General features: G+C 45.4%; 1 protein-coding gene across 2 annotated transcripts in view; it reads left to right on the plus strand.

Moving 5' to 3' along the window:
* Positions 1–24,496, plus strand: part of cwc15 (CWC15 spliceosome associated protein homolog) — a 99,038-nt gene that overhangs the window by 25,474 nt on the left and 49,068 nt on the right. For both annotated transcript variants that reach the window (XM_072476404.1, XM_072476405.1), the window contains exons 4-5: positions 14,511–14,593; positions 18,614–18,739. In XM_072476404.1, the coding sequence (XP_072332505.1) occupies positions 14,511–14,593; positions 18,614–18,739 (209 nt within the window). The remainder of the gene's footprint in view (positions 1–14,510; positions 14,594–18,613; positions 18,740–24,496) is intronic.

The raw sequence follows: 24,496 nt of genomic DNA on the forward strand, positions 1-24,496 counted from the left end.
AAAGACCACCATTGTTGCCTTCTGAGCTCGAGGTCCCAAAATCGTATTCTGTGACCAAGTTGGAGACTGCGACCCACAGTTTGGAAACCCCTGGCCTAAATATTAAGAATGACCTCAATGCAATGCAGAAGGGCAAGTAGGTTAACATGCCTAATGCATAATGTGGCCAGTTATGCTCAATAGGATGATGAAAAAGATGAACATTTACTACTAGTGATTGATAAAATAGGTTATCTTGCCTCACAGGAACAAGTAATGTTGTCAGCTGACAATGCTGAATTGTTGAAGCACTTTTGCTCACCATTTTCTGCAGCAGGAAGATAATCAGGCAAAGGCAATAGGTTGGAGAAATAACATATATTTATTCAGCTAGTTACTAGGATATGGAATGCAGTGCCTGACGGGCAGTGGAGGCAGATTCAATCTTGGCTTTCAAAGGAGACTTGCATAATTATTTGAAGAGAAGAAATTTGCAGAGCTATGAGAGGGCAGTGAGACCAGAGTTGCTCTTTCAGAGATCCAGCTTGGGCGTGAAAGGACAAATAGACACTTCCTGTGCTGTAACCATTCTAGTATTCTATATTTATGTAGTACCCTCCATGAGTTTCATATCTGTGTTTTCCTTTTTGCTTTCTTTCCACCTTCATTCCGGTTTAGTTTCTAGGTAGGGTCTGCCTCAAAAAATACAAATTAATTTCAAAAATATAGATCCCCTCTAGTTTCATTGTAATTTAGCAAAGCACAACAGCCCACAGATCCCACAAACAGCAATGTTATAATGACCAAATAATCTTGTTTTTGATGTTTGCTCAAAGCCCTCCTGCTCCTCTTCGGATAGTTATAATAATAATCGCTTATTGTCACATGTAGGCTTCAATGAAGTTACTGTGAAAAGCCCTTAGTCGCCACATTCCGGTGCCTGTTCGGGCAGGCCCGTACGGGAATTGATCCTGCGCTGCTGTCTTGTTCTGCATTGCAAGCCAGCTGTTTAGCCCACTGTGCTAAACCAGCCCCTGCTTAGATTTTTAATATCTCCTAATGTCTCAGCCAAAAGATGGCATCCCTAAAAGTGCAGTACCTCTCAGCACTGGATTGAAATGTCTGCCCAGATAATGGGCAGAATTCTCTGTTGGCTGATGCCGAAATCGCAAATTGCGTTTGGGCGGAGAACAGGTTCCTACGCCAAAATCGCAGTGGCTGCCGATTTGACGCCAAATCGCAATTCTCCGTCGCCTTGACAGGAGCGTCAATGTTGTCTGGAACGTAGGTGCAGTCAATGCCGTTTGCATGTCATTAGCGCCCCCCCCCCCCCCCCCCCCCCCCGGTATTCTTCAGGGCCTCTGTGATGCTCCGCCTCCGATGGGCTGAGGTCCTGACGGTCCGGTTCACTTGTGCTTTTAAAAATCGTGAAACCGCCGTCATGAGGGAGAGAGAGGGGGTACGGAAAGTGTCCAACATCACCATAGTTTTCTGACAGTTGTGCTGCTGGCCGGGGACATCTGCCAGGGCTGGTGAGAGTAGCGGGGCATGGCCAGGTGGTGGGCTGTGGTGTCGGGGTGGGCGGGCAATGAACACCATTGCTGCAGCTGCGCACACTGCTGACAGCCAGCTGTGAGTTTATGGCCACGGGTGGTATTGGTGTGTCCCCCTATGTGCCCTCTGGCACCAGCCGACCCATCAGCTGTATGGGCATGCTCCAGCACAAGCAGTGCCATCTTGTTGGCTGGGATGAGTGTGTGGTGGGATTATAATGTGTGTATGTTGCTGCAGCATGTCAGCCTCCCGAGTGTCAATCAAGGACCTGCCGAATCCCGTACCGTTTTTCATTGGAATCGATTGTGTTCCACGTGGCGCCAATGCTAACCCCTGCACAGTTGCTGAATCGATCCGGGTTCGCTGCCTGTTTTGCTGTCGTGAAGGTCCACGAATTCTGCCACGGCGTCAACACTTGGTCTCAGAAACGGAGAATCCTACCCTATATGTTCCGGACTGTGTAGTGGGACCTCTTTCTTGAATCTCTGCGCTATCTGGTATACAGGATAGTTCTCTGGATCAGTATGCCAAGGAGCCAACTAGGAACCAGGCTATTTTAAATCTAGTATTGTGCAATGAAATAGGGTTAAATAACCTTGTGGTAAAGGAACATGTAGGGAAGAGTGATAGTAATGCGAAATAATTTTACGTTGCATTTCATATTTATGTATGTATGTTTGTATCTTCAGAGTGATTTAGTTTATGTCTGAAACCAGTGTTGTGTTATGCATTTTGGAATAACACAAGCTGCCACTTGATGCAGTTTTGAGTAAAAGATGCTCCAGACTTTGAAGTGAGTTCAATGTGTTTTATTGAACTATTAGCACAGTTCTCAATGAGTTTGACTCTCCGCTAATCTAAATGTAGTAACTCAGTCTAACTGAACCAGCCTTGCTCTAAGCCACGTACTGGGGTGTGATGCTGAGGATACACCCTGTCTCACTCTGTAGATGTTAGTCTGTGGAAAGAGGCGGGGTGTGAGTGCCTCATCCCTTTTATAGTGAGATACTACCCCTGAGTGTCCTGGCTGCTCATTGGTTGTGTCCTATTCTATGTGTTCATTAGCTGCATGTTTGCATATCATGACATCTCCCCATTTTTTAATGTTTTGTTGGTGTATGTGAATGTATTTTCTATGTTCTATTTACATGTGAATGAGTCTGTCTAACGTGACTGACGGAGGACAACAGAACAGAGCAAACAAAACAAACATTCACAAGTCCAGTCTCTGAGGCTTGCGTCTGATCCTGGTCGACCGCAGGAGAGGTGGCGGAGGGGACGATGGCGCCTTGACAGGCGGGATGGAAGCCTGACTGCTGGCCTCGTGGTGCGAGGTATCAGGAGGTGGCAATTCAACATATCGAAATGGAGGAGAAAGTGATTGCGGGCAGGCAACTTTGTGCAGTGCCCGTCGATTCCTTTGCACAATGGAGCCATCAGCCATACGTACAACATAGGAGCGGGGCGTGGCCTATCGAACAACAGCCGGGGCAGACCACCCACCATCCGGTATCTTGATCCTGACAGTGTCTGCCAGGGATAGCACGGCCAGATCGGTGGCATGGGCATCATAGCCCTCCTTTTGACGGTCTCTGAGCTGCTGTATTTTCTGCAGCACCGGAAGGTGATCCAGGTTGGGCAGGTGTATGGCTGGAAGCATCATCCGCAGATCCCTGTTCATCAGGAATTGAGCCGGCGACATGCCAGTGGACAATGGAGTCGCCCCGTACGCGAGCAGTGCAAGGTGTATGTCGGAAGCAGAGTCCGCGGCTTTGCAGATGAGCTGTTTCACAATGTGCACTCCTTTCTCGACTTTTCCATTGGACTGCGGATAGTGTGGGCTGGAGGTGACATGCTGGAAATTGTGTGACCTGGCAAACGTGGGCCATTCTCGACTGGTAAAGCATGGGCCATTGTCGCTCATGCCGGTGATTGGGATGCCATGCCTTAAGAACGTCTCCTTACAGGCTTTGATGACAGTCCGAGAGGTGACGTCTGGGAGCTTCAGCACCTCAAGGTAATTCGAGAAATAGTCGATGATCAATACGTAGTCGCGACCATTCGCATGAAAGAGATTGATGCCAACCTTGGACCTCGGAGAGGTTACTGTGTCATGCTGTTGGAGCGTCTCCTTGCTCTGCGCTGGCTGGAACTGCTGACAGGTAGCACAGTTCAGGACCATGTTCGTGATGTCCTAGAACATAGAACATTATAGCGCAGTACAAGCCCTTCGGCCCTCGATGTTGCGCCGACCTGTGAAACCACTCTAAAGCCCATCTACACTATTCCCTTATCGTCCATATGTCTATCCAATGACCATTTGAATACCCTTAGTGTTGGTGAGTCCACTACTGCTGCAGGCAGGGCATTCCACGCCCATACTACTCTCTGAGTAAAGAACCTACCTCTGACATCTGTCTTATATCTATCACCCCTCAATTTAAAGCTCTGTCGCCTCATGCTAGACATCACCATCCGAGGAAAAAGGCTCTCACTGTCCACCCTATTCAATCCTCTGATCATCTTGTATGTCTCAATTAAGTCACCTCTTAACCTTCTTCTCTGTAATGAAAACAGCCTCAAGTCCCTCAGCCTTTCCTCATAAGATCTTCCCTCCATACCAGGCAACATTCTGATAAATCTCCTCTGCACCCTTTCCAATGCTTCCACATCCTTCCTATAATGCGGCGACCAGAATTGCACGCAATACTCCAAATGCGGCCGTACCAGAGTTTTGTAAAGCTGCAACATGACCTCATGGCTCCGAAACTCAATCCCTCTACCAATAAAAGCTAACCCACCGTACGCCTTCTTAACAACCCTCTCAACCTGAGTGGCAACTTTCAGGGATCTATGTACATGGACACCGAGATCTCTCTGCTCATCCACACTGCCAAGAATCTTACCATTAGCCCAGTACTCTGTCTTCCTGTTATTCCTTCCAAAATGAATCACCTCACACTTTTCTGCATTAAACTCCATTTGCCACCTCTCAGCCCAGCACTGCAGCTTATCTCTGTCACTCTGTAACTTGTAACATCCTTCCGCACTGTCCACAACTCCACCGACTTTAGTGTCATATGCAAATTTACTCACCCATCCTTCTATGCCCTCCTCCAGGTCATTTATAAAAATGACAAACAGCAGTGGCCCCAAAACAGATCCTTGTGGTGCACCACTAGTAACTGGACTCCAGTCTGAACACTTCCCATCAACCACCACCCTTTGTCTTCTTCCAGCTAGCCAATTTCTGATCCAAACTGCTAAATCTCCCTGAATCCCATGCTTCTGTATTTTCTGCTGTAGCCTACCGTAGGGAACCTTATCAAACGCTTTACTGAAATCCATATACAACACATCAACTGCTTTACCCTCATCCACCTGTTTGGTCACCTTCTCAAAGAACTCAATAAGGTTTGTGAGGCACGACCTACCCTTCACGAAACCGTGTTGACTGTGTCTAATCAAATTATTCCTTTCCAGACCTTATCTCTTATAAACCTTTCCAAGATTTTGCCCACAACAGAAGTAAGGCTCACTGGTCTATAGTTACTGTGGTTGTCTCTACTCTCCTTGAACAATGGGACAACATTTGCTATCCTCCAGTCTTCTGGCACTATTCCTGTAGACAAAGATGACTTAAAGACCAAAGCCAAAGGCTCAGCAATCTCCTCCCTAGCTTCCCAGAGAATCCTAGGATAAATCCCATCCGGCCCAGGGGACTTATCTATTTTCACCCTTTCCAGAATTGTTAACACCTCCTCCTTATGAACCTCAAGCCCTTCTAGTCTAGTATCCTGAATCTCAGTATTCTCCTCGACAACATTGTCTTTTTCCTGTGTGAATACTGACAAAAAATATTCATTTAGCACCTCTCCTATCTCCTCGGACTCCAAGCACAACTTCCCACTACTGTCCTTGACTGGCCCTACTCTTACCCGAGTCATTCTTTTATTTCTGACATATCTATAGAAAGCTTTAGGGTTATCCTTGATCCTACCTGCCAAAGACTTCTCATGTCCCCTCCTGGCTCTTCTTAGCTCTCTCTTTAGGTCCTTCCTAGCTGACTTGTGACACTCGTGCGCCCTTACTGAACCTTCATGTCTCATCTTTACATAAGCCTCCTTCTTCCTCTTGACAAGTGTTTCAACTGCCTTAGTAAACCACGGTTTCCTTGCTCGACCACTTCCTCCCTGCCTGACAGGTACATACTTATCAAGGACACGAGACTTCCGGGTGCGGCGATGACCAGCTGAGTCGCACGTTTCGGCAGCTCCCGGTGAAACGGACTTTTGGGCTCTTGATAGGAGCCCCAACGGCAATTTTGAAGGCTAAAAACACTGTGCGGTAAACCAGAAGGGAATCCCCCCTGGATACGGATGAAAAAAGGAGGAGAAAGTGGCCGGATTGCAGTGGATCCTTTAGAACAGCGGCAAGGAAGACAAGCAAAAACCATGATGGCGTCGGAAGGTGGCAGTTTAACATGGGGCCCTGAACAACAAGAGTTCTTGAAATGCTGTGTGGAAGAGCTCAAAAAGGAAATGAAGAAAGAGCTGTTGGCCCCGATACTACAGGCGATCGAAGGGCTAAAGGAGGAACAAAAGACCCAGGAGCGGGAGCTTCGGGTCGTGAAGGCAAAGGCAGCCGAGAATGAGGACGACATACAGGGCCTGGTGGTGAAGACGGAGACGCATGAGGCACATCAGAAACGATGTGTGGAAAGGTTGGAGGCACTGGAGAACAACGCAAGGAGGAACAACCTGAGGATTCTTGGTCTTCCTGAAGGTGCGGAGGGAGCGGACGTCGGGGCATATGTGAGCACGATGCTGCACTCGTTAATGGGAGCGGAGGCCCCGGCGGGTCCGTTGGAGGTGGAGGGAGCATACCGAGTGATGGCGCGAGGACCGAGAGCAGGAGAAATTCCCAGAGCCATAGTGGTGAGATTCCTCCGTTTTAAGGATAGAGAAATGGTCCTTAGATGGGCAAAGAAAACTCGGAGCAGTAAATGGGAGAACGCGGTGATCCGCGTTTATCAAGACTGGTGTGCGGAGGTGGCGAGAAGGAGGGCGAGCTTTAATCGGGCCAAGGCGGTGCTTCATAAAAAGAAGATAAAATTTGGAATGCTGCAACCGGCAAGACTGTGGGTCACATATCGAGGGAGGCACCACTACTTTGAGACGGCGGATGAAGCGTGGACTTTTATTGTGGAAGAAAAACTGGAATGAGCGGGTTATTAAAAAGAACGTTTGAACAAAGTGGTGGGGCGAATGTGGGGGGCGAAGAGGGGGGTTAAAAAGGGGGGAAAGAGGAGTTTTATGTACGAATCCTGCGATGTGGTAACTTTTCTCTCTTCCACAGGAGGTGATGGGGGGAGGAGGGGAGGTGGAGGAGATGGGGCGTTGGCCATTGGGGGCGGGGCCAAGGGAGAAGCGCGGGCTTGGTTCTCGCGCTATGATAATCATGGCGGGAATAGAGAAGCAGGAAGGAGGGGGCGTCGCACGGTGCAAGCCGAGGTCACGGGGGGAAGCCGAAGTCGGCCAGAGTTTGCTGACTTCTGGGAGCAACATGGGGGGAGTAATTACGCTAGCGGGGGATCTAGCGGGGGGGTGGGAGGGGGGAATTACTGGGTTGCTGCTGCTGGGGAGAGGGGGGAGCTGGTATGGGAGGGGATGGGCGGGGGGGCACCGCCTGGGGTAGATACAGCTGCGTGGGAACCGGGTGAGGAGCTGGAAAAAGGGGATGGCTAATCGACAAGGGGGGGGGGGGTAGGAAGCCCCCCAACCCGGCTGATCACGTGGAACGTGAGAGGGCTGAACGGGCCGATAAAGAGGGCACGGGTACTCGCACACCTTAAGAAACTTAAGGCAGATGTGGTTATGTTCCAGGAAACGCACCTGAAACTGATAGACCAGGTTAGGCTACGCAAAGGATGGGTGGGGCAGGTGTTCCATTCGGGGCTAGATGCAAAAAACAGGGGGGTGGCTATATTAGTGGGGAAGCGGGTAATGTTCGAGGCAAAGACTATAGTGGCGGATAACGGGGGCAGATACGTGATGGTGAGTGGCAAACTACAGGGGGAGACGGTGGTTTTGGTAAACGTATATGCCCCGAACTGGGATGATGCCAATTTTATGAGGCGGATGCTAGGACGCATTCCGGACCTAGAGATGGGAAAGCTGATAATGGGGGGAGATTTTAATACGGTGTTGGAACCAGGGCTGGATAGGTCGAAGTCCAGGACTGGAAGGAGGCCGGCAGCAGCCAAGGTACTTAAAGATTTTATGGAGCAGATGGGAGGTGTAGACCCGTGGAGATTTAGCAGACCTAGGAGTAAGGAGTTCTCGTTTTTCTCCTATGTCCATAAAGTCTACTCGCGAATAGACTTTTTTGTGCTGGGAAGGGCGTTGATCCCGAAGGTGAGGGGAACGGAGTATACGGCTATAGCCATTTCGGATCACGCTCCACACTGGGTGGACTTGGAGATAGGGGAGGAAACAGGAGGGCGCCCACCCTGGAGAATGGACATGGGACTAATGGCAGATGAGGGGGTGTGTCTAAGGGTGAGGGGGTGCATTAAAAAGTACTTGGAACTCAATGATAATGGGGAGGTCCAGGTGGGAGTGGTCTGGGAGGCGCTGAAGGCGGTGGTTAGAGGGGAGCTGATATCAATAAGGGCACATAAAGGGAAGCAGGAGAGTAAGGAACGGGAGCGGTTGCTGCAAGAACTTTTGAGGGTGGACAGACACTATGCGGAAGCGCCGGAGGAGGGACTGTACAGGGAAAGGCAAAGGCTACATGTAGATTTTGACTTGCTGACTACGGGCACTGCAGAGGCACAATGGAGGAAGGCACAGGGTGTACAGTACGAATATGGGGAGAAGGCGAGCAGGTTGCTGGCACACCAATTGAGGAAAAGGGGAGCAGCGAGGGAAATAGGGGGAGTGAGGGATGAGGAAGGAGAGATGGAGCGGGGAGCGGAGAGAGAGAACCAGAAGGACTCTCAGGGTTGTTAATATATACTGTATAATATGTATAGGTCGTTGCGACAGCTAATTATATATTGGACTGTTAAATTATATTTTTGGAGAGTGTTACTTGTGATAAGGCAGTTGCCAATTAGGGTTAGTTTTCATTTTTGTTATTTATTCACTTTCTGTTTATAAAATAGGTCATTGTTATTTGTGTTGTTATAATATTGTGTAAAGGATGCACAATGTACTGTGTTGGTTGACCAAAAATTTTCAATAAAATATTTATAAAAAAAAAAAAAATCAAGGACACGCAGTAGCTGTTCCTTGAACAAGCTCCACATTTCCATTGTGCCCATCCCCTGCAGTTTTCCTCTCCATCCGATGCATCCTAAGTCTTGCCTCATCGCATCATAATTGCCTTTCCCCCAGATATAACTCTTGCCCTGCGGTATATACCTATCCCTTTTCATCACTAAAGTAAACGTAATCGAATTGTGGTCACTATCCTGGCTGATGCCGGGCCAGTAGACAGCTTGCCGGGCTCTGTGTCTGCACTTCTCGACGCCCAGCTGTCCCTCATGAATCCGGCTCAGCACCAAGCTCTGGAGACTGAGCGGAATGACAATCCTGTCCTGCTTGAGGGGGATACCATCAATCACCGTCAGGTCATCCTTCACATTCGTCAATGTTGAGGCGCTGCATCCGGGAGATGGCCTGCACACACATTGCCTCGTGGGAGGCTAGTTTATCATTTTCTGCCGTTTTGTACTGGGAATAGCGATTTTCAGCGTGCTCGTGCACTGTGCATTTTTCAATCGCGACTGGCAGGGTCACATGCTTGATCTTCAGTAACTGCTCTCTCAGAGGATCAGAGTGAACTTCAAAAACAACTTGGTTTCTGATCATGGAGTCAGTGATATCACCAATGTTGCAGGATTGTGCTAGCAGTCTAAGGTTAGTTAAATATGAGTTGAAGGATTCGTCTTTACCTTGGAATTGCTGCTTGAATATGTAGCGCTCAAAGATTTCGTTGGTGTCCACCTCACAGTGGCTGTCAAACTTGTCCAGGATGGTCTGAAACTTTGTCTTGTCCTGGTCTTCGGCGAAGTGAAAGGAGTTGAATATTTCCAAGGCGTGATCACCCGCTGTGGTGAGGAAAAGAGCTATCTTCTGTGCATCAGACGCACCATTGAGGTCTGATGCTTCGACGTAAAGCTGAAATTTCTGCTTGAATGTCCGCCAGTTGGCACTGAGATTGCTGGAGGTTCTGAGCTGGTGAGGAGCCTGAATCTTTTCCATTGTGATGGTATACATTCGCTGGTCGTCACGAATCTTGCTGAGTTGAACTAACTAGATTGAACAGACCCCTGGTATCATGTTGTGTTATGTAATTTGGAATAACACAAGCTGCCACTTGATGCAGTTTTGAGTGAAAGATGTTCCAGACTTTGAAGTGAGTTCAATGTGTTTTATTGAACTATTAGCACAGTTCTCAATGAGTTTGACTCTCTGCTAATCTAAATGTAGTAACTCAGTCTAACTGAACCAGCCTTGCTCTAAGCCACGTGCTGGGGTGTGATGCTGAGGATACACCCTGTCTCACTCTAGATGTTGGTCTGTGGAAAGAGGTGGGGTGTGAGTGCCTCATCCCTTTTATAGTGAGATACCACCCCTGAGTGTCCTGACTGCTCATTGGCCGTGTCCTATTCTATGTGTTCCTTAGGTACATGTTTGCATATCATGACAACTAGGGTGTGAACAAAGCGAGTTATGTATGTATAAGGGCGAAGTGGCTAATGTAGATTGAGGGACAAGATTAAGATGTGCTTGGTAGATGAGGGATGACAAACATTTCATAGAATCCCCTTCAGGGGATGTCCCGGAGGACTGGAGAATAGCCAATGTTGTTCCTCTGTTTAAGAAGGGTAGCAAGGATAATCCCGGGAACTACAGGCCGGTGAGCCTTACTTCAGTGGTAGGGAAACTACTGGAGAGAATTCTTCGAGACAGGATCTACTCCCATTTGGAAGCAAATGGACGTATTAGTGAGAGGCAGCACGGTTTTGTGAAGGGGAGGTCGTGTCTCACTAACTTGATAGAGTTTTTCGAGGAGGTCACTAAGATGATTGATGCAGGTAGGGCAGTGGATGTTGTCTATATGGACTTCAGTAAGGCCTTTGACAAGGTCCCTCATGGTAGACTAGTACAAAAGGTGAAGTCACACGGGATCAGGGGTGAGCTGGCAAGGTGGATACAGAACTGGATAGGCCATAGAAGGCAGAGAGTAGCAATGGAAGGATGCTTTTCTCATTGGAGGGCTGTGACCAGTGGTGTTCCACAGGGATCAGTGCTGGGACCTTTGCTCTTTGTAGTATATATAAATGATTTGTAGGAAAATGTAACTGGTCTGATTAGTAAGTTTGCAGACGACACAAAGGTTGGTGGAATTGCGGATAGCGATGAGGACTGTCTGAGGATACAGCAGGATTTAGATTGTCTGGAGACTTGGGCGGAGAGATGGCAGATGGAGTTTAATCCGGACAAATGTGAGGTAATGCATTTTGGAAGGGCTAATGCAGGTAGGGAATATACAGTGAATGGTAGAACCCTCAAGAGTATTGAAAGTCAAAGAGATCTAGGAGTACAGGTCCACAGGTCATTGAAAGGGGCAACACAGGTGGAGAAGGTAGTCAAGAAGGCATACGGCATGCTTGCCTTCATTGGCCGGGGCATTGAGTATAAGAATTGGCAAGTCATGTTGCAGCTGTATAGAACCTTAGTTAGGCCACACTTGGAGTATAGTGTTCAATTCTGGTCGCCACACTACCAGAAGGATGTGGAGGCTTTAGAGAGGGTGCAGAAGAGATTTACCAGAATGTTGCCTGGTATGGAGGGCATTAGCTATGAGGAGCGGTTGAATAAACTCTGTTTGTTCTCACTGGAACGAAGGAGGATGAGGGGAGACCTGATAGAGGTATACAAAATTATGAGGGGCATGGACAGAGTGGATAGTCAGAGGCTTTTCCCCAGGGTAGAGGGGTCAATTACTAGGGGGCATAGGTTTAAGGTGAGAGGGGCAAGGTTTAGAGTAGATGTACGAGGCAAGTTTTTTACGCAGAGGGTAGTGGGTGCCTGGAACTCGCTACCGGAGGAGGTGGTGGAAGCAGGGACGATAGTGACATTTAAGGGGCATCTTGACAAATACATGAATAGGATGGGAATAGAGGGATACGGACCCAGGAAGTGTAGAAGATTGTAGTTTAGTCGGGCAGCATGGTCGGCACGGGCTTGGAGGGCCGAAGGGCCTGTTCCTGTGCTGTACATTTCTTTGTTCTTTGTTAATCACAGAATTGTTATGGTGCCATTTCCCTGCCTTTTCCCCATACCTCTACACATTGTTTCTATTCAAGTAATTATCTAACACCCTCTTGAATGGCTCAATTGAACCTGCCTCCACCACACTTCCAGGCAATGCATTCCAGATATGAACCATTCATTCTGTGAAAAAGTTATTTCCAGCATCACATTTGCTTCTTTTGCAAATCACTTTAAACTGTACCCTCTCATTCTTGATCCGTTTACAAGCAGGAATAGCTCCTCCTTATCTCCTGTCCAACTCCCTCATGATTTTGAACATCTCTATCAAATCTCCTCTTAGCTTTCTTCTCTCCAAAGAGAACAGTCACAACCTCTGCAATCTAAGTTTCTCAACCCTGGAATCATTCTTGTAAACCTCTTCTGCACTCTCTCCAATGTGTTCACATCCTCCTTGTGTGGTGCCCAGAACTATACATAATATTTGAAGAATTAATTCATAATTCACAATGAATATATATTTTGGAACAAAAACACTATGGGTGAAGTGACTCAACTGTGGCCAACAGGAAAAGCTAAAGACAATGATTTATAACACACGGGTAGCACAGTGGTTAGCACAATTGCATCACAGCTCCAGGGCCCCAGGTTCGATTCCCGGCTTGGGTCACTGTGCGGAGTCTGCACGTTCTCTCCATGTGTGCATGAGTTTCCTCCGGGTGTTCCGGTATCCTCCCACAGTCCAAAGATGTGTAGGTTAGTTGCATTGGCCATGCTAAATTGCCCTTAGTGTCCAAAATTGCCCTTAATGGTAGGTGGGGTTACTGGGTTATGGAGATAGGGTGGAGGTGTGGTCTTGGGTAGGGTGCTCTTTCCAAGAGCCGGTGCAGACTCGATGGGCCGAATGGCGGCCTCCTGCACTGTAAATTCCATGAAATTCTATAACGTCAAAAAGAGTAGTAAGCCTGAATATTGTGAGGACAAAAAATTATCAAGAAATTAATAGAGGAAGAAGGACATGAGAATAAACTAGTTGGAGACATAACAATAAATTGTAAAAAAAAAAAAAGGAATAAATTACTGAAAGTAAATTTGAAACTTTTTCACGACAGAAGAAATTATGATAAGACATCGAGCAATGCAAGACATTCAACAATTCTTTGCATCTGACTGGTGGAAGGAGCACAACATTTTGCAGGGAACCAATGGCTCAGTGGAAATGAGTAGCTTAAGAAAATGGTATTAATGAAAAAATAGTTTGGAAAAACGAATGAGACTATATGCTAAGAAATCCCATTGATCTGATAGTTAATGAGCTAAGATTTTATAAGGGGTGGCTACAAATGAGTACATGCGTTAGTTTTGTTCTTTCAGAATTCCCTAGATTCTAGAATGATCCCCAAGGATTGGAAGATACACAATGTAACCTTACCATTCAAGAGAGGAAGGAGAGAGAAATCAAAGAACAACATGCAAGCTCATTTGACATCAGTACTAGGGAAAAATGCTAGAATCCATTATTAAAAATGTGACAGTTGGGCAGTTTTAAAAACCATAGTATGATTGGGCAGAGTCAACACAGATTTATGAAAGAAATTGTTTGACAAATCTGTTAAGTGTTCTTTGAGGTTCTAACTAGCGAAGCAGATAAGTGGGAAACCAATGAATGTGTATTTGGATTTTCAACAAATATTTAATATGTAACACTTGTTATGAGAATATCGCTTTAAGAAATGTTTGGTTGCTCATATTACTGCAGTGATGTCAGAGTGTGGGTGGAGCTGGCTGTCCTATCAGCTTTTTACTTTCATTTTTTAAGCAGGCTGCAGGGTGTGTTTTAGTTTCGTTTTCAGAGCTGGATAGCTGCAGTCACAGCCAGAAGGTGTATGAATCTCTTTGTAATCTAAAGACTAAATCGATCCTGGTGATTTAAAACTAATAACAGTAATGACTTTAACCTAATGTACTTCTGTTGAAAGGTGTTTCTTTTGTCTTCTGGATGTTGTTTGGGAAGTTATTAAGCATTACTTAATGTTGTATTTTTGGGGGTTGTATTTGAATTAATGGTTGCTAAGATGTTCACTGTATGTTTTAAAAAGGTTAACTTGAGTTCTGTCATGTGAGAGTACCCTTTAAGAAATGAGTGTTTAAGAAATGTACTTTAAAAATGGAGCTGCTCATGTTACTGGAGTGATGTCAGAGTGTGGGTGGAGCTGAGCTCCACTTCTGCTTTTTAGTTTCATTTGAGAAAGCTTGGGTGTGTCAGTGAGCTGCACTGTTGTTGATCTCTGCCATGAAGGACTATCTCTTAATCATTTGGTGAATTCAGAAGAATTATAAATGTTTTCAGTCTTGAATGTAAACCGTAATGTGCTCCTGTTTGAAGGTTTGTTAAGCTTTTTGGATGTTAAAAGGACGTCATACAGATTATTTAGTGTTGTATTCTTTGGGGGGGGGGTGTATTTGATGTACTGGTTGCTAAGATATTCACAGTTTGTTTTAAAAAGGTGTGGGAATAGTTGACATAGATTAGCCATGATGCTAAATGATGGGGTCGGCTCAAGTGACCTACTTTTGCTCTGATTATGTACCATTGAGTCAAGATTTACAGTTTAAAGGGAGAACAGGTCTACTTATCATGAGAGGTTTTCAAAGAAAAATTGGACTAACTTATTTTGGCTATTCTTACAGAACATACTACATCGTCTTCAAAGAGACCACGGCTGGATCAGATACCTGCAGCAAACCTTGATGCTGATGATCCACTAACAGATGTACGTTATCATTTTGCCACTTGGTTTACTTATAGAATATTGATTATTTCCTCGTGGTCTTTTCCTTAATTGCACTCTTAGATTTTTCTTAAATATTGCTACAAGGTGGTTGGCCTTTCAAAGGAAGTGCAACCTCTCTGATGTACCTCAGGTGTGGAAATGAGTGAGAGAGGGGGTATGGTGGTTGTTGGCTGCTTGGGCCTGGTATGAGGTCAGTTATTTTACTTGTCTAATAATTACAATTCATGCATGGAAGCTTCAAAATGTGTGTTTTCGCCATTGCCTGTTTATAATATAGCCAGAACTGAAACACTACTCGTACAGGCGAGTCAGGCTAACATCATTGGTGGGAAAAATTTTGAGACAATAACTTGACAGAATTAATTGAAACTTGGGGAAAAATCTGGATTAATAAATTAAATCCAGCACTGAATTGTTAAGCAAATTACGTTTGCCTAACTTGTTTTGATGAAGTAATAGCGTGTGAGTGGATGACAGTACTGCGTGCGGTTGATGTTGTGTAAATGAACTTTCAAAAGGCATTTGATAAGTAGAACATGATAAAACATGAGCAAAATTGAAGGGCATAAGATGAAAGTGGAAGTGACTGCATGAATGCGAAACTGGCTGAGGGGTGGGAAGCCAAGAGTAATGAATGATTGCTTTTCTGAACCGGAGGGAAGTATACAGCAGTGCCATCAGGTTGGTATTTGGACCGCCGTTCTGAAATTTTATTTTTCTACATTGTGCATAATATGAAAAAGCTGGATTTGCACTGGTGATTTTTCAGCAAAGGTTAAGTATTACACTTTAGAACCTGAAAAGTTAATATATTTTAGCAACTTAAATGACACCAGATACCTAGTTACTAATGAATTGTTTTCCCAGGAGAATTCTATTAAGGTAACATTTGACTTGCACATGAGAATCTCTGCATTTGTTAACAAGCAGCACATGGTCGGTATGCTGTTCTGTTGCATGACATAAATTAGGTATGCTAACTGCCAACCAAGATTTCTACTAATGAAGGCATTTTAAAGCTTGCCAAATTTTTCTGATTTGAATTTTATAAACTCATTTTAAATTTATTTTTGGGGCAGTTGTTTGAGCTACAGTTGAGTTAAATAACTTTTTTTTTGAATGAACGAGTGGTTAATTTAGTTTCATGTTTTCCCTATGTGAGTTTGAAATGTTCATAATATTTCTGCAGTGATGATTTCAGTCACTGGGTGGCCCAGCTGTACAGCACTTGAATGCACAGAAATTCCATGCAACAGAATTATAGGATATTGGCCCTTCTTTACCACTTTATGACTCCTCCCCGTGTGATAACAATGAAAAATCTTTATCATCTGGATGCAAAAAGTGCAAAGGATCTACCGCCCCCCCCCCCAATCTGTTCCATGAAAAACAACAAAGCTCTGGCCATCGATTTGGCTTGGACCGATCCAGACTAATGTTTAGAACACAATTTAAGTCCCCACCCTAAATAAGCTGATGTAAATCCAAATCAGGAGGAAGGCCAGCCAATTATTTTTAAAATTTGTATTGTCCCAGTTTGGAGCATAGATATTAACCAGAACCACCAGAGAGCCACAGACAATAACATGGGGATAGGGGAGGGCGTAGGCCTGACGGGGTGCTCTTCAGAGGGTTGGTGCAGACTCGCTGGGCCACCCACAAGCCCTGTGTTTGTTAGTTGAATTGGACATTCTGAATTCTCCCTAAGTGGACCCGAACAGGCGCCGGAGTGTGGCGACTAGTGGATTTTCACAGTTCTTCATTGCATTGTTAATGTAAGCCTACTTGTGACACTTTTAAAAAATAAATTTAGGGTATCCAATAATTTCTTTCCAATTAAGGGGCAATTTAGCATGGCAAATCCACCTACCATGCACATCTTTGGATTGTGGGGGTGAAATCCACGGAGACATGGGGAGAATGTGCAAACTCCACACAGCCAGTTACCTGGGACCGGAATTGAACCCGGGTCCTCCGTGCCGCAGGCAGCAGTGCTATCCACTGTGCCACCATGCTGCCCTAGCCTACTTGTGACACTAATAAAGATTATTATTATTATTAGGGATTCTATGATTGGAGTCAGCCAAAATCTTAGCAGCAGAAAACCGAACCCTTTTATTAATTTAATATTGCCGCACCCCAGGTCCTAACATCAAAGCGCAAATGAAAGAATTGTCCCACTTCCATAGCCTTGTCTGGTCTTTGACCCACAAATGAGTCTCCTGCAAAAACATCATGTCAAAATTTAAACTCTTTAAGGTGAAGAAATACTCTTGGCCTTTTCATTGGGCCATTCAACCACCTGACATTCCAGCTGACCAAACAAATTGGGGAGCTAACACCCATCCCCTCCCCCTTTAATTCAGAGTCAGACATTTCCAGCAAGAGAAATTACCCAACAGATACATAAAAGGTACAGCAACCAGACCCACCAAAGATGGCCACCAAACCAAGTCACAAGACGAAGCAACGAAAAATCTGCAGTCACTGTCGACAAACTACCCCCACACCCCTCGCCCTCAGATACCACCCCCCCAAATACACATACAGATATCAGCAAGACAAACATTAACAAGTAAACTCTACTTCTAACAAACCTAAACAAAACAAGGACCGTATCTAAATAAAAAAATACTATAATAAGATACAGTCAATCCTTCAATACCGTTCCTGTTATCTAACTCTTAGGTTAGCAGGGCGACTCCTGAGTAGAGTGAAAGAAAATGGTTACAAACAACAAAATATTAAAACCCCCAAAACCATTGCGCTCCAATAGGGAGCTATATATTCATAACAATCCGCACAGAACCCCATATAAAACTAAACCCCAAACCTAAGCCCAAACTGTAAAAAGTCAACACCAACAAGAACAAAAAAATGCAAGAATAAAAATGGAATCCCAACAATTCAACATGCCCATCCCCAACACCCAAAAATAATCACACCGCACCCTACCTGTGTTTTCTTTACAAAGAGGTCAGCCTCTTCCGGTGCATCAAATAAGTAGTCCTTCCCCTCGAAAGTCACTCTTAACCCCCACCGGGTACACCATACCAAATCGGACTTCACTTTTGTACAGGGCGGCCTTGGCTTTGTAGAAAGCAGCCCTCTTCTTCGCCAGCTCCGCTCCACAGCTTGGTATAAAACCTGGTGGCATGGCCTTCCCATTTGAAGTCATGATGCTCCCTCGCCCACCTCCTAATCCGGTCTTTCTCTTTTACTATTACCGCACGCAGTGGATGCTCAGGACAAAGCCTCTGCTTGGGCTCAGTCCAACTCGGGTGGGGGGAGGGAGCAAGTGAATCTACTTCCCCCACCATCTTACCGAACATCTCTGTAAAGTACTCTGTGGGCATTGAGCCTTCCATCCCCTCTGGCAAATCCACAATTCGAAAGTTTTGCCTTCTGGACTGATTCTCTAAATCATTCACCTTGGTCTTCAGTGATTTATTCGCTTCGGCCACCAAAGACATCTCGCTTCCAGTGAGGCAATCTGATCACTATTTCTCGAAAGGGCCACTTCCATGTCTTTCATCGTGGCTCCGTTGGCTTTCACGGTTTTGTTGGTCTTCTCCAGACCCATTCGGATAGGGGCCAAGGCCAACTCCATCGATTTGTGGAGGTCCTCTGAAACAACCCGTCAGTGCTTACCTAATTCTTTCACCAAGGTACTCAAAACCATTACTGGAATGGCTGGAGCCCCAGAGGCTGCCTCCGCCTTTTCTGCCGTATAGCTCTGAGAGGCCTCCGATTCAGCCGACAAACGTCTACTGTCTGCCTTTTTCCCCCTGGCTTTTCTGGGCATTTCATCTATATAGGATCCCTATCCCATGGGTTTTCAAAAGAAAATATCTCCTTAAACTAAAAGGGCAAAAAGTGCAGTACTGTAGCGGAAGTCACCTCGTGCACGTCTTTCCCCTTGCATAACGCTACCGGAAATCCTTGATGTTTGTCAATTTATTAAACTTCTATTTGGTTGTAATTTCTATTGATTTTTAGGAAGAAGAAGAGGAAGACTCTGATAAAGAAAGTAGTAGTGAAGATGATGATGATGATGACACCGCTGCTCTTTTAGCTGAGCTGGAGAAAATTAAAAAAGAACGTGCTGAAGAGCAAGCACGGAAGGTAAGTTCCATATAGATCTTAATATTTTGAATTGCCCCTTAATCGTAAAGGCAAATGGTTTGTTTACCCTATAAGTAATATGATTTGTGGCCTTTTAAAATGGATATTTATTTAATAGTTAGCATCTCACAAATCCACCTCCAGATTTTTTTGTGCTGGTTTAAAATTGCTGTGGCTGAAAAAATTGCAAATGGATGAATGTGCATGAAAGGTCCAGAAGGAGACCATTTGGCCTACTGAGTCCCTGCTGGCTTTCTACGGAGAAATCCAGTCAGTCAAATTCACCCACTCCATCCTAACCCTGCAGATTTATTTCCTTCAACTGCAAATCCAATTTCCTTTTAAAATCATTGATTGCTTCAACTTCTACCACCTACCCTGCAGCAAGTTCCAGGTTGTTGACATTCTTTACATAAAATATGTTTCTCCTCACATTTCCCCTGGATTGTTTGGACAAAACCTTAAATCTGTGTGCCCTATCCCTGTACTATCAGCTAATCAGAGCAGTTTTTCCTCGTCTACCTTAAGCAAACCTATCATAATCTTGTACACTTCTATCAAATTTTAAATACATTTAGAGTACCCAATTATTTTTTTTCCAATTAAGGAGCAGTTTAGCGTGGCCTACCCTGCACATCTTTGGGTTGTGGGGGTGAGACCCACACAGACACTGGAAGAACGTGCAAACTCCACATGGGCAGAGACGTGGGGTCGGGAATGAACCTGGGCCTCTGCGCCATGCGGCTGCAGTGCTAACAACTGCGCCACCGTGCCGCCCCCACATCTATCAAATCTTCCCTCAATCTGCTTTGTTCCAAGAGAGAAAGCCAAGCTTTTCTAAGCTAACCTTGTGACTAGAAAGCCCCATCCCTGAAAACATTCCAGTAAGTCTTTTCTGCAGCTTTTCAAAGACTCTGACATTCATCCTAAAGTGCAGTGAGCTGAATGGAATGCCATACTCTAGTTGGGGCCCAACCAGAGTTTTATAAATTTTCAGCATATCTTCCCTGCCTCTGTAAGCAATGCCTTTGTCAAGCCTTGCGTGCAACACTGTATTAATGTCCACCACCCCGCACCCACTGCCCCACCATAATAAGCCGGTGCGTGTCCACGTCTGGAACCTTTGCCAAAACCCGCTACATGAATTCTATGTCATCCCAATTTGGGGCATATATATTTATCACGTCCAACCCCAAATGGGAAACCTGTCACACCCAGCCCTTCCTAAACCTCGTCTGGTCCGTTACCCTTAAATGAGTCTCGTGTAGATACGCAACATTTGCTTTCAAGCTCCTCAAATCCGCGAAGACACGCAACTTCATAATCTCCGAACATTCCAAGAAATCAGTTAGGTTGGGGGGGGCTCTTCCAAGCCCGTGCCTCGCTCACCTTCAGGGCCTCCCCAAGATGTCTGCCGCCAGCTCCCCTTAATCAACTCTGCCATCCCAACTCTGCCCACGTCCTATGTCAGCAACCTCCCCCTCCCCCTCCCCACCCCACACAACCTATCTTCTTACCCCCCATCCACCAACAAAGGAAGCCCTCTCAACCCAACCTCCTCTCTCTCCTCTCCCCCTCCCATCTACCCCCACTTCACTCCCATTAAATAGCCTACCTGCTAGTCTAGTGGCCCACAAAGGAGGTAACCGCCTTCCACCTCCCATAATTCTACCCATATCCACCCTTACACCCTTTCTGGGTCCTCCAACCCCTCCTCTCTCCTCTCTCTCTCTCTCTCTCTCTCTCTCTCTCTCTCTCTCTCTCTCTCTCTCTCTCTCTCTCTCTCCCCCCCCCCCCCCCCCCCAACCCAAATCCCAACCGTCGGAGGGCAAACAGCGGTACAACATTATCACTTTAACACGCATACCTAAGAATCAATTCAACACAGTAAATAAGACAGCAAACAAACAACCCAGCATGAATGCAAACCCTCCACTCACAGGTACCCCCAAGTCCAATGTTCTCACAAGTCCATGGTCTCGCAAAGTTGCTTACCTCCTCCGGTATATCAAAGTAGAACTCCTGGTTCGGAACGTGACCCACAAACGAACAGGATAAAACACACCAAACTTCACGTTTTTCCTGAATAGAGGCACTTTGACCCTATTAAACCCGTTTGGTCAACTCCCGCTCCCAAGGTCTGATAAATACACACTGCATGGCCTTCCCACGTACACGCTCTTGTCTCCTTCGCCCATCGCAGAATCATCTTGTTCAAGAAACGGCGCAGCCACGCCACGATCATCCTCGATGATCACTTGCTTTCGGCTTTCTCCTCAGCAACCTGCGCGCTCGATCCAACGCAGGATGTCAGTCTTAGACCCCCCTCGCCCATTCACTTTTCAAACATCCTCACCACATACTTTGTGGCCTCCATTCCCTTGATCCCCTCAGGCAGCTACACAATCTGGAGATTCTGCCTCCTCGAATGATTCTCCAAGTCATTCACGTTTTCGCTTAACTTCTTCTGGCCCTCTACCACCAGCACTATGTCTGCCTCCAGCGAGGCCAACCGATCCTAGTGGTCAGCCACCGACACGTCCACCTTCTGGAGCAACGCATTCTGCGCCTCCAGCCTTTGCTCCACTCTCTCTATGGCTGCTCCAATCTCTCTATGGCTAGCCAACTTTTCCAATACCACCATCCCCTCAATTGGCCACCCTGACCAGATCATCTGAGGCCTCCTTTCTCTACTGCTCAAACATGGCCGTCGGGAACTCCACCAACTGTTCCGTGGACCACTGCGAGAACAACAATGCCACAGAGCTCTCCGCCTTCTTTTCCTCTGGCCCATTTCGAGAGACCTCCTGGTCTGACTGTTGCCTCTTGTTTGTTGCACTCCTCATTTGATAGGCCTTAGACATGCCCTACCGAAGGAGAATTCTTAGACCTCTATGTTAAAACACTTTCCACCTGCATAACTCCTCCCAAAACGGGCAAGAAGAGCCGAACAATTCCACCTTTCAGGAGCCACAGAATTTGCAGCAACTCAATCTATGGCTGCCACCCGAAGTCCTGAGTCTCAGTTTTGTTAACCAACCTTTTCTATGGTTTTTTGTCAAATTCCTTCTTAAAATTCATGCAGACAATATCCCCACCACGTTATTCTTTGCTACTTCATCAGAGTAGTCAATTAGATTAGTCAAGCATGATCTATCTTTTACAATTCATGCTGGCTATCCTTAATTAACTCCAACCTCTCCAATTTCTGCTGTTTTTTTCCTTTGAATATTGTTTCTTAACTGGCGGGGCCGCACGGTGGTGCAGTGGTTAGCACTGCTGCCTCACGGCGCTGAGGACCCGGGTTCGATCCCGGCCCCAGGCCACTGTCCGTGTGGAGTTCACATTCTCCTTGTGGGTTTCACCCCAAAGATTTGCAAGGTAGGTGAATTGGCCACGCTAAATTGCCCCTTAATTGGATTAAAAGAATTGGGTACTCTAAATTTTTAGGGGAAAAAATTGTTTCTTAACTGGCCTGTAGTTAATGGTTCTGTCCTTGCAGCCTTTCTGGAATAAGGCTGCATGTTTGCCACTCTTCAAACCTCTGGCACCTCCACCATATCTATGGAAGATTGGAAACCTACGGCAAGCCCTTCCACTATCCGCACCCCGTTTCCTTTAGCAATCTGGAATGCACGCAGTCTGAATCAGGTGAAGTATCTACCCTAAGCATAGCCAACCTTTCCAATACCACCATCCCCTCAATTTCCACCCGATCCAGTGCTTCTAATATTTTGTTAGGTTCCTCTTCCTTGGTAAACTCTGACAAATAACTCATTATGTATTCTGTCCTTGTCCTGCGCCTCTAAGTATATATCACCTTTGTCCCTAATAGAACTCTCTCCACCTATTACTGCCCATTTACTATTTGCAGATTGTTTGTGAGTTTTCTTTTTATGTTGACTGCCATTCTATTCTCCCCTTCAGTCCTTGCTGGTCTTATTTCCCTTTTCATCTCTCCCTGTTAGCCTATTGTGTTTGGCCTGATTCTCACTTGTAGAGTTCTCATAAAACGCAGTATATGCTGTCTTTATTTGTTTTATCATAATCTCTATCTCCCTTGTCAACCAAGGAGCTCTGTGTTTGCTTTCCCTACATTTTGCCCTTATTAAATTGTACCTAAAGCAACTCTTCCATTGTTCCATTACAGTTTTTCCTTTTGGTTCTTGGTTCTATTTTACTCTGCTAGATCCCATCTCATTACATTGAAATTAGTCTTCTTCCAATCTAGACATTTTGCTTAATGTCATTCCTTACTTTTCTCCATTAATAATCTCGAACCTTATGATGATCACAGTTGCCCAAATGTTCCCCAGAGGAAATTGATCCACTTGGCTCATCTTTCCCAGCACCAGATTCAGCAATGCCTCCTTTCAAGTTGGGCCGAGAACATACAGTAAACCCCTGCCGTTCACAACCATCTCACAAATGTGTTTACCCAAGCAAATGTAGTTGTAAATGTATTCCCATGTCATTCTCATGGAAAAAGTGCAAACTGCACATGCACAAGTTAGCTGTTCACTATTTTGCATATCGCAGGGATTTGCAGGAACGGAATCCCTGCAAATGGTGGAGTTTTACTGTACTGATCAAGGAAGTTCTTCTCAACATCTTTAATTTGCCTGAAGATTTGTTCCTCTGTCTCTCACTGTTTGGAGGCTTGAATACGTCCAATAATGTGATTATACCCTTTTTGCTTCTGAACTCTAATTAATTGGATTTTGTCCTTCCTCCCTGATTGGCATCCCTTCTTTCCAACACTACAATGCCTTTCCTAATCAACACTGCCACCCCATCTCCATTTTTTTCTTCTTTATCATTTTTGAACACTTGTTCTTGTACATTAAGTACCCAGTCCTCACCATTTTTAAGCCACATTTTCGTTGTTCCACTACATAATATTCCCACGTGGCTATTTGTACTTGTAGCTCGCCAACCTTTTTCACCATACTTGTGCCTTTGCGTACATGCATTGTAATTCGATCTTTGTATTCTCCGTAGTGAATTCCAAAATGCGATTATTTGCTTGTGAAATTGCTGCATGTAGCACTTTTTATCTCTTGTACTACAAAGTCTATAATTAAATCTCTCAGTACTGGTTGATTGGTTTGAAAGCCAAGCTGCTGAAATTAAGCATTTTCGCATGTAGCTTCAATAGTGGAATTCCATTGTACGTCCGCCAGTTCTCCTTGCTTGCAATAGTAAACTAACCTCGGCAGCAGGGAGGCGTAAACTACCCTCGGCGGCAGGGAGGCTCAGGGAGGCAAGAGTGGTTAGCCTCTCTGCTAAAGATATGCAGGGGAGGTGGATTGGCCACGCTAAAATTGCCCCTTAATTGAAAAAAAAGGTAAACTATTCTTACCTTGACAGCATAATTGTAGTCCCACATTTGCCTGCCATTGCACAGTTGTGACTTAACAACTATTACATGGATGTTAGATTCTATAAACTAATCTGAACCTAAACCGCAAAAGCAATTGTAAATGTCCTTAAATGAATCCATCGCTAACTATCCACCAAATGCTCATAAAGGAATAAAAGTGATGAATACATTTATCTGTTAGAAAATGCTTGGGTGTACTATGCTGCATTCATATAATGTAAATGCTGAATTCCAACACAACGTTATAACTCCAATAGTGAAATTACTTTGGACTAATTTGCTTGCTATTATGTGATAAAACTACCGTTTCATATGTAAGTAAGATGTGTAGTATTGCTCAAAGCAAATCTGAATGTAAACTTCTGTGTGAAGCA

Source organism: Scyliorhinus torazame, chromosome 15, assembly GCF_047496885.1.
Source record: "Scyliorhinus torazame isolate Kashiwa2021f chromosome 15, sScyTor2.1, whole genome shotgun sequence".
NCBI classification, from domain to species: domain Eukaryota; kingdom Metazoa; phylum Chordata; class Chondrichthyes; order Carcharhiniformes; family Scyliorhinidae; genus Scyliorhinus; species Scyliorhinus torazame.